This window comes from Psittacula echo, assembly GCF_963264785.1.
Source record: "Psittacula echo genome assembly, chromosome: 2".
In the NCBI taxonomy this organism is placed as follows: Eukaryota; Metazoa; Chordata; class Aves; order Psittaciformes; family Psittacidae; genus Psittacula; species Psittacula echo.
In genome coordinates, this window is record NC_137737.1 from 130,449,221 (window position 1) to 130,464,288 (window position 15,068).

Here is a 15,068-nt window from a genome sequence, read left to right on the forward strand (position 1 = left end):
TTGCTGAACTCACATTTAGTTTCATGTGTACAGTACATGCTCTAGTGTGTAGTTGATCCTTCCTCATAAGGTGGAGGTACTTGCATTTTGGGTATGAGATGTGTGGGATTTGTATTAATGTCTTCAGAGCTGAGGCTGGATAAAGTGTTGATACAGTCTGATGTGAGTGAATAAGAAATATACTTTTCAGTTAACTTTTGAAATGTTATAATAGATTGGAGAATATATTTTTTGCTCTTGTCCTGAGAGCTAAACTATGTGATCAGTTCAATGGCTATTTTCAGAAGGATTGGAAAAACCAGAAAAAAGCATGTGTTTTGCTTCTGCCTGTGGTCAAGCAAGGATGGGAGTGTTCCCTACATTGTTTCTCCATAGGAAACGCATTACCCCAGTATTAGGATTGTAATTGTGAATTCATAGTAAGAAGTGAAGTCATAATATTCAGCATTCGTACATGCTATCTTGAAATGCCATATGCATTTTATAGTAAAGTAAAACCAATAGCTAATGCTGTGGATAAGGAATATAAGGCTTGATCATGGAAAGGATCATTAATAATCTAGGCAGAAACAGCCAGAACTAAATCTAGTTTGGAAAACCTACTAAAATGGTGCTTCCTTGTTTCCGGACATCACAATGAGTTTTAAGAGAGGGAAATAACTCTATTCAGCCCATTTGAAAGCAGATAGGAGGTAGAGGGAAGAGAAAGATATTGTGCTTCTGTTTCTTCCTTCTTTTACTTTTTCCAAGCTGAGTTTACAAGTTTTAGTCTCCTGACTTCATCCAGCTGCAGTGGGTAAAACTTAGGAGGAAGAATGAAGATAAATTAATCAGTGGATTCTCTTCTCAGAAATCGAACCAAACAAAAATAGAGCAGGGACAGCTACTGTTGCTCCTTTTCCACTTTACATGTAGAAGTGAAGGAGAATTGTGCATGGTATCATGGGGTATATCTATCCTTTCCTACTCAGCTGACTTTGGCATGCATATTTCTAACTGTTCTTTTTTTTTTTTTTTCTCTCCTGTGAAAGGGAAGAGTTCTGTATTAATATTTCATACTTAATTGTGTGCTTTCAGTTTGCAAGCAAGCAATATTGCTGGTTCTTTCATCTCTCACCTTTTCTTCAGAAATGTGCAATAGCCTTATGATACTAAGAAGGAACTTAAGTCACCTCATTTGCGTTGAACTTGACTCCATATGTATACTGTGCTTTATTTTGATTAGTTTGTATTTTATAAAGCTTTCATTGAATCCTAACAGTTCTTCTGTATGAACAGTACTTCCAGATAGCCAGGTGGCTGACTGGTGCTAAGCAGTTTACAAAATGAGGAGGATACAATCCCTGATTCTTGAAAAAGTCCATATTAATCCTCTACAGTCTGATCCATTTACTTAAGTGGGCTTTGAAATTCTTCTGTGGGAATTGAGCCATAAGACAGCTGGAAATGTCTTTTCTTACTATCTAGGGGCTTCCATAGCTGCTTTATTCATCTATTCTGGTTTTTTGTTTGTTTGGATTTTTTTTTGTTGTTGTTGTTGTTTTTTTTTAACTTTGGCCCTATCTATCTCTTAAGGTATAGTTTTATGTTTGAGTATTCTGATGGTAGTGGAGTTTTATGTAAAATAAATAAAAAAATCCGTGTTGTTACTGCATGAGATTCCCATCCTGTCACTTCTCTGATGAATTACTGTGTTCTTCCTGTGTACTTTGCTCACACTTCCTGGGTCACAGTTCGTGGTTTGGTGGCCACTATGTCATTTTAGTTACTTGAAGTAGTAAATAACTAATTTAAAAGGATAAGTAATTAAGCCAGATCTGCTGCATTTGTAGTAAAATGTAACACAAATTTTATTTTGGACTGTATAATATCTAAATGTAATATTGGAGGTAGTGACTGAATTCTTATTTTCTTTGATATGTTTCTAAAATCACCTAGGAACATGCTAATTTAATCTGCTTTGTCAGTGTCCAGTGCTTCTGAAGTTGTTTACATGGTTCATGATTTTGAATACTGTAATCTAGGGAATTCAGCATCCATATCTTTAGACACTAAAATGTCTGTCTGAAACTGCAGCCCAAATACTTTACTTTGCAAGGGCAGTGTATCTAGAGGGGTATACCTTGAGCATACAGATGAGGGATCTTTGAGTACTTTAAACACTTTCATGGCCTTCCTGTTTTTTTCCCCAATGTTATTAGTAATAGTTCCTGCAAGTAGTACTTTTTGTAATGTGGCTAAATTAATTGTGAAAAATAATAAATACAGCCACCAACTGCCCTGTTTTGCATGTCTCTCTAGTTGTCTCCCAATTTTGGAAGGATTTCCTCTGATTTTTTTTTTTTTTGTTGTTAGATTTCTGATTTTTTTTTCTTTAATTATAATTTATAGTATTGCAGTTAGTATTTCTTAGTCCTTTCAAAATTGCTAGAGGAAACAGGTTTTGTTGTCTTTGCTGTTTGTATGGGAAAAGTTTTAATGTATTTTCATATCTTGAACAAACTGAACCGTGTTTGTGATGTGGCATGTGTTTTGGTGATGGTTTTTTTTGGTTTCTAGTTTTGGTTTTGCTTGGGTTTTTTTATTTAGTCTCTACTCTTCTCCACTTCCTTCCAGCTGATAACCTTACCATGTCCATATATCTCTTTGGCCACTTTCTCTGCTGAATTACATTTCTAAAAGTGTTTCTGATTTTGCTTAGGTTATTTCTGATCTTCAGCCACTCTTCTCGTTCTTATCCATCAAATAAGAAACATCTTTTGTGTTATATATGGGCAATATTATTTTCCCCTGCAATGTATATGTTTCATTTTCAGATTCAAGAGGCTTCAATTTTATCTGGAGGTGGGGCTGGTCTTTAAAAGACTTTAAAACAGTTTCTTTTAAACATACATGTTATTAATGTTAGTTTTTTGTTTTTAAGATTACATTCAGTGTCCATATTGTCAGAGGAGATTTAATGAAAATGCAGCTGACAGACACATCAATTTTTGTAAGGAACAAGCAGCACGTATTACTAATAAGGGGAAATTGGCAGCTGATACCAAAGGAAAGCTTCCTACTCGAACACAGGTGAACTATAACATTTTCCTTAACTTGTAGACTGTATTCAACATCAAATCAAGCTTGTTAAATGGTGTATTGCTCTTAAATGTAATTAACCTTTTTATTCTGTAGTGCTATTACTTGTGCTATACTGAAATTGGACCCTAAGCATAGAAGAGTTTCTTTCTTATGAGAGTTGTAGAGATCCATAAATCAGATGGCAGCAGCTGCAAAACCAAAACCAGTCATAAATGTAATTCAGAGACTTGTGAAAACGACAGGTAAGGGTAGCAGCAGGAGGTAGAGACACAATATTTGTTAGAAAAGAAAAAAAGCTGAATTTCTGTTGTGCAAGTCTTGTGAACCCAGTTCAGGACTCTTTGTAAGTGGACAAAGGTACATGTCTTACTGCAGGACAACTGGCAGCAATATTTTGGCTATTAAGAAACTTAGGAATTCAGGCATATTAAGGTAAGAGCTGCAGTAGCTAACTCACAGTGGAAACAAATTAAGGGTTAGTGTATGTGTGTTTTCATTTGGTGGCAGTACACTTGTTTTTGTGGAAGCTGTGAAGAGTTAAATAGACACTAGCAGTTACTCAGTGATTCTTACACTGTATTCTGAGTCATTGCTGGGAGTAGTCCAGAGAGCACAGGTGAAAGTAAAATTTGACAGACAAAAATAATCGTGCCCTTGATTTTTTTTTTTTGGTTGTGTGTTGTGGGTTGGTTTTTTTTTTTTTTGTTTTGTTGTTTGTTTTTTTTTTTTAATTAACTGGTAATGAGATGATAATCTTATGAGCAGCTATGGAAAAAGATGAGAAAAGCAGAAAATAGACATAAGTAAAAAATATATAACCACTGAGATAATCTTTCTTACTAGTATCATCTGTATGTATAATAAAGCAGACTAGTGGAAACCATTCACATGACCCTCTACCAGAAACAGTATACTGAGTAGGTAATAGTTACCTGTTTTCCCACAATACCTGAGATAACTACCTATTGTGATGTATAGATAGTTTGATTTAATTGCTTAAATTTCTAGGTTGTATTTTGTTACAGTACAAACCACCCGCAGTTAAGAAGATGCCTTCTGTAGGATCAACACCACCATCATCATCACGCTTACCGCAGCCAAGTGGTGTTAGCAAAACTGTTGTAGGTATGAAATGAATGTTACAGATTTTCCAGTTCCTTTCCAAATACTCGTTCTCAACCTATGCAGTAAAAGTAGCATGATTTTAGTATCTGGAAGGATTTCTACAGCTTTACCCAGTAATTTAAATGGATGAAGTAAAAATATTCATAGGAGTTCAGTGTTACACGAGCAGATAAGATGGTGTCTGGTTTTCATAACACTCTTTTAAATTTAACCAATGGTTTTTGTGATGTGATATTTCTTGTTTTACTTACATATATACTTATTGTTGAAATTGATATAGTGGCTGGTAAAAACATTTAAAGTGAAGTTGGAAGGGGCATTGACTGGCATCTGTCCAATGAGGCTCTTAAACACACAGGATTATCCTCTGTTCTATCAGGTCAAATTGGGTTTTTTTCTGAATTGAACCTGCAGAATCATTCTGTGTAGTAATGGAAAATTTTATTGAATACTGGTCTCTCACCTGATATTTTTCTGTTGCTTAATTCTGTAACTAATTTGTATGCTGAATATGATTCTGATCATGAACATAAAAGCCATGTATATTATAATTATGCTAACACTGGTCTTATCCCAGTTTCAGATATCATTAGATATCAGACATGTTCTATCTGTACACACTTTGACATTCTAGACTTCTTTTCTTCCCTTTTTCTTTCTGAAGAAAGTAATTGAGATGCAATGTTTTTATTCGAATAGAACATTATAATTAAACAGAACATATGCAGAACGTATGCAACTCAATTGCATACATTCTGTAAATTTCTGGAAACATGCTTGCTTTTTTGTAGTATCTTGACACTTGTTCATATCTTGACATTTCTAAAACTTTTGTTTTGAATTTTGATATTAAAAAATTATAATGAGTTGTATCATCCCAGCAGCAAAATCTTATGTTATCTTGTATTTCTATGCTTGCTTTGAACTGCAAGGTGCCTCTTCAAGTAAAACACTATCTTCATCTGGATCCAGTGGGAGCAAAATTCAGACATTGTCACCAGCTCATAAAAACTCATTTGGAATGGTGAACTCACAAGCAGGGTAAGTTTCCATTTAATGTTGTCATTTACACTTTATTTCATGTTTACATTGTGCTGGTTCTGGAGGTCTTTGTGGTCTATTTCACTTTTTTTTTTTTTTTTGCTGTGAGCTTCAGAAGTGCGATGTTATTAATTTATCCTTAATTTATGAATACAATTAATGTTTAAGGAACATAGAAGTAGGTGAAGATACATTTTCAGATGTTAAAATAATGGCAAAGATGGTCAAGTGAGAAAAATAGAAAGTAGATTTAAAGGTTATAGAATATGCAGAAATGGTTGGAGCTATATTTTTTTCTTTCTGTAAAAGCAAAGAGACTTGAAGGGGGAAACATTAGGCATAATTTCCTGCAATTCATGGAAATTAAAAAAGAGGTCTGTGCCACAGACCACAAGTCAATTGTGACAGGATCTTCCCTCTTAGCACAGAAGGGTGGATACTTTCCCTCTTCCCTTTCCTGTCTTAAAATATTCAAGAGACAACAAATGAGTGAGCGCAAATAAGGCAATGGAAACCAGCAGTCTGCAACAGCAACAAAAAGTGGTAGATGTATGTAATTAGAGTTCAGTGAAAGTGCTGGTGTGATCAGGGCTGTTACTGATACTTTGCTGGGGGGGGGGTAGTCAGTACGCACTATCTCAAAGAATAAATGTATAAACAGATTGAAGAAAAGTAGTGCAGTTTTACAGAAATTTGAAGAGTACCGAGAGAAAACATACACCAAAGTGATCGCAGTTGTAACATTGGTGATTAAAGAAGGCTTATTCCTATAAAAACGACTATCAGATTGGTAAAGGCTGTATAAGATGGAGAAAAACAATGACTTAAGTTTGTGAGGAAGAGGGACATTCTGAAAGAGCTCATGGGGATGGACACCTTTATTAATTACACAAAACTAGTGATTTTTAGTTTATTGCCCTTAAGTCTTACAAGTTACACACACACCTCTTAATACCATGTCACATGAGGATGCAGTTCTGTCCCTCCTTGCTCTACCCACTCCTTCAGATATGGACTGGAGGTAGAGTCCGTGAGGTTATCAGTTATTATTATTATTATTCCCTCCCCTCCAGTGTCGGAGGAGCCTTTGGTCTATGGATCAGCTTCACTACTGTTTGTAGGCATTTATGGTTCAACTGTCAGAAAATCCCACCCTCTGTTATGCACTGCCATAATTTTATATCTTATTTCTCCATTTTCAGAAGTTAACACCTACTGATGAGTGGCAAAAAGAGTAGGTCTGCAAACCACAGTAAAAAAAATCAGGGGAGATAATTTCAAGGCATGTTTCTGGCCCCAGTGGTGAATCCCAGCTATGTGGAAAAGGCCTTTTCCTGTTGATAGTAAATTGCAGTCTATGTTGCTTATTGAGAGGTCACAGGTTTTGGTCTTCTTAACAAGGAAGTTCTGTTTAATTTTACTAGACAGTTCCTCATTGGACTTTGTATAGTCTTCCATTTCCTCTACTGAAACTTTGAGGAAGAATAGCGACATAGACTCATAGAATAGGTAGGGTTGAAAAGGACCTTAAGATCATCTAGTTCCAACCACCTTGGCATCGGCTCACCTCACAAGCATGTCAAGGTCCCTCTGGATGGCATCCCTTCCCTCCAGCGTATCAACCGAACCACACAGCTTGGTGTCATCGGCAAACTTGCTGAGAGCGCACTCAATCCCACTGTCTGTGTCACCAACAAAGATGTTCAACCAGACCGGTCCCAACAGCGATCCCTGAGGGACACCACTCGTTACCGGTCCCCAGCCGGACATCGAGCCATTGACCACAACTCTTTGCGTGCGGCCATCCAGCCAGTTCTTTATCCACCGAGTGGTCCACCCATCAAATTGATGTCTCTCCAATTTAGAGACAAGGATAGATGACTTCAGCTGCTCTGCCTGTGTCCATCAGTTTCGTAGCCCCATAATAGATGGCCACCAAATTGCTCAGGCAGGATTTCCCTTTAATGAAGCCATGCTGGCTGTCAGCCACCATGTTGTTGTTTTTCGTGTGCCTTAGCATGCCTTCCAGGAGAATCTGCTCCAAGATTTTACCAGGCACAGAGATGAGACTGACTGGTCTGTAATTCCCCGGCTCATCCATTTTCCCCTTCTTGAAAATGGGGGTTATATTTCCCTTTTTCCTGTCATAGAATCATAGAATAGTTAAGGTTGGAAAGGACCTTTAGATCATCTAGTTCCAACCCCCCTGCCATGGGCAGGGATACCCCACACTAAACCATGCCACTCAAGACCTCATCCAACCTGGCCTTGAACACCGCCAAGGATGGAGCACTCACAACCTCCGTGGGCAACCCATTCCAGTGCCTCACCACCCTCTCAGTAAAGAATTTCTTCCTTATATCCAATCTAAACTTCCCCTGTTTAAGTTTGAACCCGTTACTCCTTGTCCTGTCACTACAGTCCCTGATGAATAATCCCTCCCCAGCATCCTTGTAGGCCCCCTTCAGATACTGAAAGGCTGCTATGAGGTCTCCACGCAGCCTTCTCTTCTCCAGGCTGAACAGCCCCAACTTTCTCAGTCTGTCTTCATATGGGAGGTGCTCCAGTCCCCTGATCATCCTCGTGACCCTCCTCTGGACTTGTTCCAACAGTTCCATGTCCTTTTTATGTTGAGGACACCAGAACTGCACACAATACTGCAAGTGAGGTCTCCCGAGAGCAGAGTAGAGGGGCAGGATCACCTCCTTCGACCTGCTGGTCACGCTCTTTTTGATGCAGCCCAGGATACAGTTGGCTTTCTGGGCTGCGAGCGCACACTGAAGCCGGCTCATGTTCATTTTCTCATCGACCAACACCCCCAAGTCCTTCTCCACAGGGCTGCTCTGAATCTCTTCTTTGCCCAACCTGTAGCCGTGCCTGGGATTGCTCAGACCCAGGTGTAGGACCTTGCAGTTGCCATGGTTAAACTTCATGAGGTTGGCATCAGCCCACCTCACAAGAGTGTCGAGGTCCCTCTGGGTGGCATCCCTTCCCTCCAGATTATCAACTGAACCACACAGCTTGGTGTCATCGGCAAACTTGCTGAGGGCGCACTCAATCCCACTGTCCATGTCACCAACAAAGATGTTGAACAAGACCGGTCCCAACACCGATCCCTGAGGGACACCACTCGTTACTGGTCTCCAGCTGGACATCGAGCCATTGACTACAACTCTGCGTGCGGCCATCCAGCCAGTTCTTTATCCACCGAGTGGTCCACCCATCAAGTTGATGTCTCTCCAATTTAGAGACAAGGATGTCATGTGGGACAGTGTCGAACGCTTTGCACAAGTCCAGGTAGATGATGTCAGCTGCTCTGCCCCTGTCCATCAGTTCCATAGCCCCATCATAGAAGGCCACCAAATTGGTCAGGCAGGGTTTCCCTTTAATGAAGCCATGCTGGCTGTCACCAACCACCTTGTTGTTTTTCGTGTGCCTTAGCATGCCTTCCAGGAGAATCTGCTCCAAGATTTTGCCAGGCACAGAGGTGAGACTGACTGGACTGTAATTCCCCGGCTCATCCATTTTCCCCTTCTTGAAAATGGGGGTTGTATTTCCCTTTTTCCAGTCGTCGTGAACTTCACCTGACTGCCATGATTTTTCAAATATGATGGCCAGTGGCTTAGCAACTTCATTTGCCAGCTCCTTCAGGACCCGTGGATGGATTTTGTCAGGTCCCATGGACTTGTGTATGTTCAGGTTCTCTAAGATGGTCTTGTGCCAGATCCTCTCCTACAGTGGGCCAAAGGTCTTCATTCTCACAGTCTCTGCGTCCACCTTCCAAGACTTGGGTGGTGCGTTCAGAGACTTTGCCAGTGAAGACCGAGGCAAAGATGTCATTAAACTTCACCTGACTGCCATGATTTTTCAAATATGATGGCCAGTGGCTTAGCAACTTCATTTGCCAGCTCCTTCAGGACCCGCGGATGGATTTCGTCAGGTCCCATGGACTTGTGTACGTTTAGGTTTCTAAGATGATCTCGAACCAGATCCTCTCCTATCGTGGGCCTAGGGTCTTCAATCTCACAGTCCCTGTGTCTGCCTTCCAAGACTTGGGTGGTGCAGTCAGAGCCTTTGCCAGTGAAGACTGAGGCAAAGAAGTCATTGAGACGTGGCCAAATCATGTAGTTAATATCTGATGAGATGTTTGCGCAAATTCTCTCTGTTCATACATGTTAACCACAAATAAATGGCTTCTAGTTGGCATAGCTCTGAGGTAATGATCTCTGCCTAAGTGGCAGTGAATATAGCTTGGCTTATAACCTCACATACTTAAGAGTCCAGATGAATGTGTTTCTGCCTGCAGTCCTCACTTTTCTGCTCTAAAAAACATGTGTTCTTGTCTTTGCCAGCCAGTCCTTATGATTCCTTGCTGGTTATGTATTAGTCTTCTCACAGATGGCTGTTTAAATGTGTCTTTCCTAGGTGAGACCTAACAATCTTTCTTTTTCTTATAGCTAGTTTGTATTGATTTCTGAGATTTGTCAGGAGCTACATTGAAGCAAAGAGGTATAGGAGCAGTTACAACATGGAAGGGTTAGGTGACTTAGATTGGTTACTAGTGACAATTTTGGCCCTAATCGTTTTAGCCTCAGGGTGTGAGGGGGAAATAGGTAGGATTCCGTTGAAATACCTACAAAATTCTATGAGAGCAGGGTCTGAGACACTTAACAGTCAATATCCTAAGTTGGAGAGGGAGTCTGTTGTGACGCAGATTTTCAACATTAAAACATCTTATAATTTAGGCTATAGCTAATTGCAGCTAGAATTATTTTTACAAAAAGCACTTTTAAAATTCTATAAAAATAGGCTTCATAAGGATGGAACAAGATGTATTTTTTTTTTTTGCTATGTTTGCAAGTTAACCAGTAAAATGAGAAGCCATAGCATGATATCTGCTCCTGCAGTTGTCCCTAAGGAAAACTTTTTTTTTTTTTTTTTTTTTTTACTTTTTTTACTTTTTACATTTTAATTACTTGAAACCTAACTGTTGTCATTCCTGATTTGGCAGAAAGGTAGAGAGGCTTAACAGTATAATTAAGATTAATATTGGAGGGAAAGGGGAGGCAATTAAATTAGACATTGCTTCTTTCTGTAGACTTATGATACCTGTTTGCTTTGCATAAGCAAAGGGGCACGAAGCGATTATCTGCTGGCTAATGTTAGCGTCAAAAGTGATTAAAATATACATGCGTGCAGTTTCCCTCTTGCTCTTTAGGTGGCACTGTTGTACTGCTGCCTGAAACTGATGGGCACATGAAGCAGTTCCTGCATTGATGTTAAAGGTGAAGACTAGAAGGAATTGGGTCTCTAAGGCATTTAGTTCGGTAAAGGAGAGATTCTTGACCTTAATTTTATATGAAGTTCAACTTAAATATCACAGTATACGTTTTTATTTTGTGTGAGAAGAAATGAAACTAAATTTTATGAACTCCCTTATTGTAAGTAATTTTTTGCTATCCTATTTCCTTTTTTAATTTGGATTGTCTTCTGCTCCCCAAGTAAAGGACTACTGAGAGAGCACACCACAGCATCATCAGTATAAGCTAGGTTAGTGTTAGTGATGCTTACTCTGTATGCATAGATCAGGATGTGTCAGTTGAGCTCTGCAGTGAGAATTTTCTTCTTCTGCCTGGACAGAGTATAAGCACAGACAGTTATAAGTATTAATGGACGTGTAACAAAAGGGCATTATTTCTGAGTCCTAGAGAATCAAATGAGAGTGCGAAAGTAGCATGTGACTCTGTATTGTAGTGAGTAGTAAAACCTTCATTCACTTGCATGAAAGTAGGATTTACTCTCTTTGATGTTGAAGAACTGGGAAAAGGAAAATTAATTCTACCTAAATTGTGATTAGACATGTATTTTGAGAGTGAATCATGTTAAGATCTTAAGATTGATACGCATTTTGTAAGAATATGAAGCTTAGCTTTGTCTTGCATTTCTTGAGGAGCAGGGCAGTTCTAGTAAACTGTCAGAAGCAATCAGATCTTCAGAATTAAAAATTGGGTACATTTCTCTTATCCTAAGGCTAAGCAAACAGGCAGACTCCAGCCCCATGTGTAAACTGTTTTGCCTAGCAGAGCCTGACACCACTGTTTGTGGCCATTCAGGGATCTTTTGCATGTACAGATTAATTGTCTATGCATGGCTCATTTATGAGCAATGCTGGTTTTTTTAATTGGGACTTGGAAAATTATATGATGTTTTTCAGTATAATGAATGAACCCTTAGAAATTACTTTGTCATTTTTATTTTATTTTGAGGATAGAACATACTGTTTAGTGTTAAGCTGATCTAAGTTAATCCTCCTGGGAATCGTGTCTATTAGTGATACATTTTGTATTGTCTTACAGCTGAAATGCAGTGTGAATAGCACACCTAACCAGTATCAGTAAATTTTAAATTCCACTTGTATATTTGCCTTACAGCATGTTTAGCCTTTAAAAAAGTATTTTGTAAACATCTTATTCTTTTCATTAAGACTCTAACTTACACAGCTTCGTTCAGTGAAATCTAGTAAATAGGAAGTTGTCTTTCTGTTCTTTGCATTTAATAAGATTCTTCTGATTGTCCTTTTTTTTTTTTTTTTCATTAGTACATGAAAGACCTGTCGGTTTGGAGGGCTTTGATTTTGTTTAAGTGTGGAAGAATCCTGTAGTTCTTTATTTTTATCATAACTGTTTCTAGGTTATTGTCTTCAATATTCTACACTGTAGGTGCCTGAACTTCATAGATCATGTTGATAAATTGTTTAAAGGATCAGAAAAGAGCTAAGAAAAGTGTGATAGGTTGGAGTCCAGAGGAGGGCCAGAAAGGTATCACAGGTTAGAGCATCTCTTCTGTGAAGACAGGCTGACAGAGTGGGTTTGTCCATCCTGGGGAAGAGAAGACTCCAGCTAGACGTTACTGCAGCCTTCCAATACTTAAAGGGGCCAAAAAGAAATTTTTATAAGGGCATATAGTGACAAGACAAGGGGGAATGGCTTTAAACTTAGAGGGGAGATTTAGATTAGATATTGGGAAGAAACTCTTTACTCTGAGGGTGGGAAGGTATCATTTAATGCTTTTGAGATGTGAATTGCAAGGTTCATACCAGAAGCTTCTGAAAAATCAAATTATGTAGCAAACTTGATAGGTTCTTTCCTTTTTAATACAATGTTATTGTAAGAACATGAAGAGTAGTATGATATAGCTGTTGGAGATACAGCAATACACAAGAACTTTTTTTATGGTTGTATCTTTTATTTTAAAAGCTAAATTGAAAAGAATATGCTTCCTTGACAGCAATTAGCTGTTGCTTTCCTGGCATTGTGGTTTCTTAAGTTTGTATGCTAAGAATCAGAAAACTGCACAGTAATTATAAGAAATTATTACTCTTGGTGGGAGGATGTTTTTTGTTAGTTTTGGTTCTTTGGTTTTTGCCTTCTGATTTCCCTCTAGGGGTGGGGAGGTTACAGAATAGTTAAGCTTTAGCTACTCTGATATTTCCATCAATCTTGCTTGGTTTGTTTCTTTATAGTTCTTTAATTTCAGAAAGATCAATAAAAAATATTTTAAGTGTCATCATTTTCCAGTTCAGGCTTAAGTTATTAAGCTTTTCTTGAGATGAAATTTCAGTTATGTTATTGAGGTAGGGCTTGGAGATACAATAGGCTTTATGCAGTTTTTAGTGTATGATTTAAAAAAAATGCTAGAAATGCAGAACTTTACTTGAAGATCTAATTTTTCTAATATGAGCTGTGGTTTCTGAAAAACTACAATTTTCCTTTAAGCTGATACGTGGAAAGGATGATGATATGGGGTTTTTTGTTTGTTTTTTCAAAAAAACAAACAAAAAAACCCCAAAAACCCCCACCGTTTCATGTTTTTAAAATTTGACTTTTGGTTTATTCTTTTTGGTTTGAAAATGTTACCCATAATAATAAAAAAGTATATAGTACTGTCTGTTGTGAGTGGGGTTTTTTTATACTAAAACAAAGGTGCTTTTCTTTCAGGCTTTCTGTTCTTTTCTCATCTCCATAAAAGAAAAGAGAATGGAAGGCATGTGATTCTCTCTGGGCACAATGTTCAGCCTTTACCAAATAAATGAAAAAGGAAAAATTTTCCTTCTTGCTAATTCTAAAGTCAAGGAGGCTTCTACTTACATCTCTGTTATTTCCTAACTTCTTAATAAAGTTACTGTGGCTTGTAATTATGAGCCCCCTTTACTTGAGAAGTTTGACATTATGTAAGCTATTCCTACAAGAAAAAAGGCCAAATGTGAGTGCATTGTGCAGATAGTGAGGATAACTGACATTAGTTTTTTGTTTTGTTTTTAAAAAAACTATGTATTGGAAACCTAATCCAAATATAAGCCTATGAAATCCCGTCCTCTTCAAAGTAAAAACCACCTCTTTGTTTGCTGAATTATTAACGTCTGATTTCTACAGTATTTTAGTCAATGGGGATTCTTTGGGAATGTATGTATTTAATTGTGAGTACTTTAAATTATTTGTGATAACTTGAATAGCAATCTAGCAATCTCCTTATGAGTACCCCTTTATATATTTTAGTAGTAAGATGGACAAGTTAGGCCTACCACTGCGAACTGGAAGAGATGTGCAAAGGTTTTATGACACTGATACAAAAACAGACAGTACCATCAAAAGACCAAATGAGTTGTTGCCTATAAAGAAGTAAGTATTACAAATCAATGTGGTTTATCTGTTTTGCAGAATCTTCCTCTAAAGCATTGGAATAGTAAAAGTATTACCTTGGCAGACATCTGTCACCCAGGATGTCTGCCATATAATGCTGTGGGAGAAGAGTATATAATGTAATTAGTATAAGCATCTGTTTAATGTTAAGTAAACAGCTTTACAGTAGAACATGAAAGATTAAGACTTTTACCAGAATTGACTTAGTTATTGGTTATGAACTAAGAGTAATGAATGTCTCTTTGTAAACCTGAGATAAAACTGTTGAATGATGTTAAGCTGAAGTAAGCATTTAAGCCTGATAACTATACAAATGCCTTTAGGCAGATATTTTATGACAAAGTAATTTTATTCTCTGAAAGTCAAATACTTATCTGTCTTCTACCTCTGTAAGATAGCTGTGGTGGAAGACTTCATAATAAGATGTTCAGCATTTTATGAAGTCCAGCTTATCTTATATAAAGACTTTTGAATATTCAGCTAGTTGTAAGATCTAAGTTTGGAAGAAATTTTATTCCAATCTTTTAAAAAGGAACTAGATACTATATAGTAGCTAACCCTTTGTTTTTAATTTGGAAGATGCCAAATTCAATTGGATTGATTCTTCATGAACAATACCTTGAAGCATATTGCAAAAGAGAAATTAGTAAGGAATTAGTGACACATACATGGAATGTAATGCTTTAAATAGTAGAAATGTGATTAAATCTTTTACTGTTATTTTAGTATTGTAACTAAAGCTGAAGTATCTTTGGAACAGGGCCAGAATATTTGAACTTAGTTTTCTATTTGAAGAAGCAAAAGGAATGAAGGGGGGTGGTATTTTTTTAGACAAACAGATTTGTTTGTTTGTTTGTTTTGCATTTTTGTTTTGGATTTTTTTGGGGGAGTTTTTTGTTCTTTTGCATGTTCAGCTAGAGCTATAAATCCTGTGAACCATCAAAAATCAGGTCAGTTTTTCATTTTATAATACATTATAAGATGCTGAAAATTTGTCTGAGTAACTGAAAGTGCTTACAATAGCCCCTATCCATAGCGCAGTGATTTGATTTTTCTTGAGAGAACTTCTGTAAGAGTATGGGCACTTACTCTGCTCTTCATAACTTCTCTGTTGTTCTT

General features: G+C 37.6%; 1 protein-coding gene across 1 annotated transcript in view; it reads left to right on the forward strand.

Moving 5' to 3' along the window:
• The window catches only part of ZC2HC1A (zinc finger C2HC-type containing 1A), a gene marked incomplete at its 3' end in the record, with an annotated part of 31,059 nt that overhangs the window by 11,524 nt on the left and 4,467 nt on the right, over positions 1–15,068 (forward strand). Inside the window, exons 5-8 of the mRNA XM_080609996.1 lie at positions 2,924–3,072; positions 4,110–4,209; positions 5,142–5,250; positions 13,809–13,928. Coding sequence (XP_080466122.1) covers positions 2,924–3,072; positions 4,110–4,209; positions 5,142–5,250; positions 13,809–13,928 — 478 coding nt within the window. The remainder of the gene's footprint in view (positions 1–2,923; positions 3,073–4,109; positions 4,210–5,141; positions 5,251–13,808; positions 13,929–15,068) is intronic.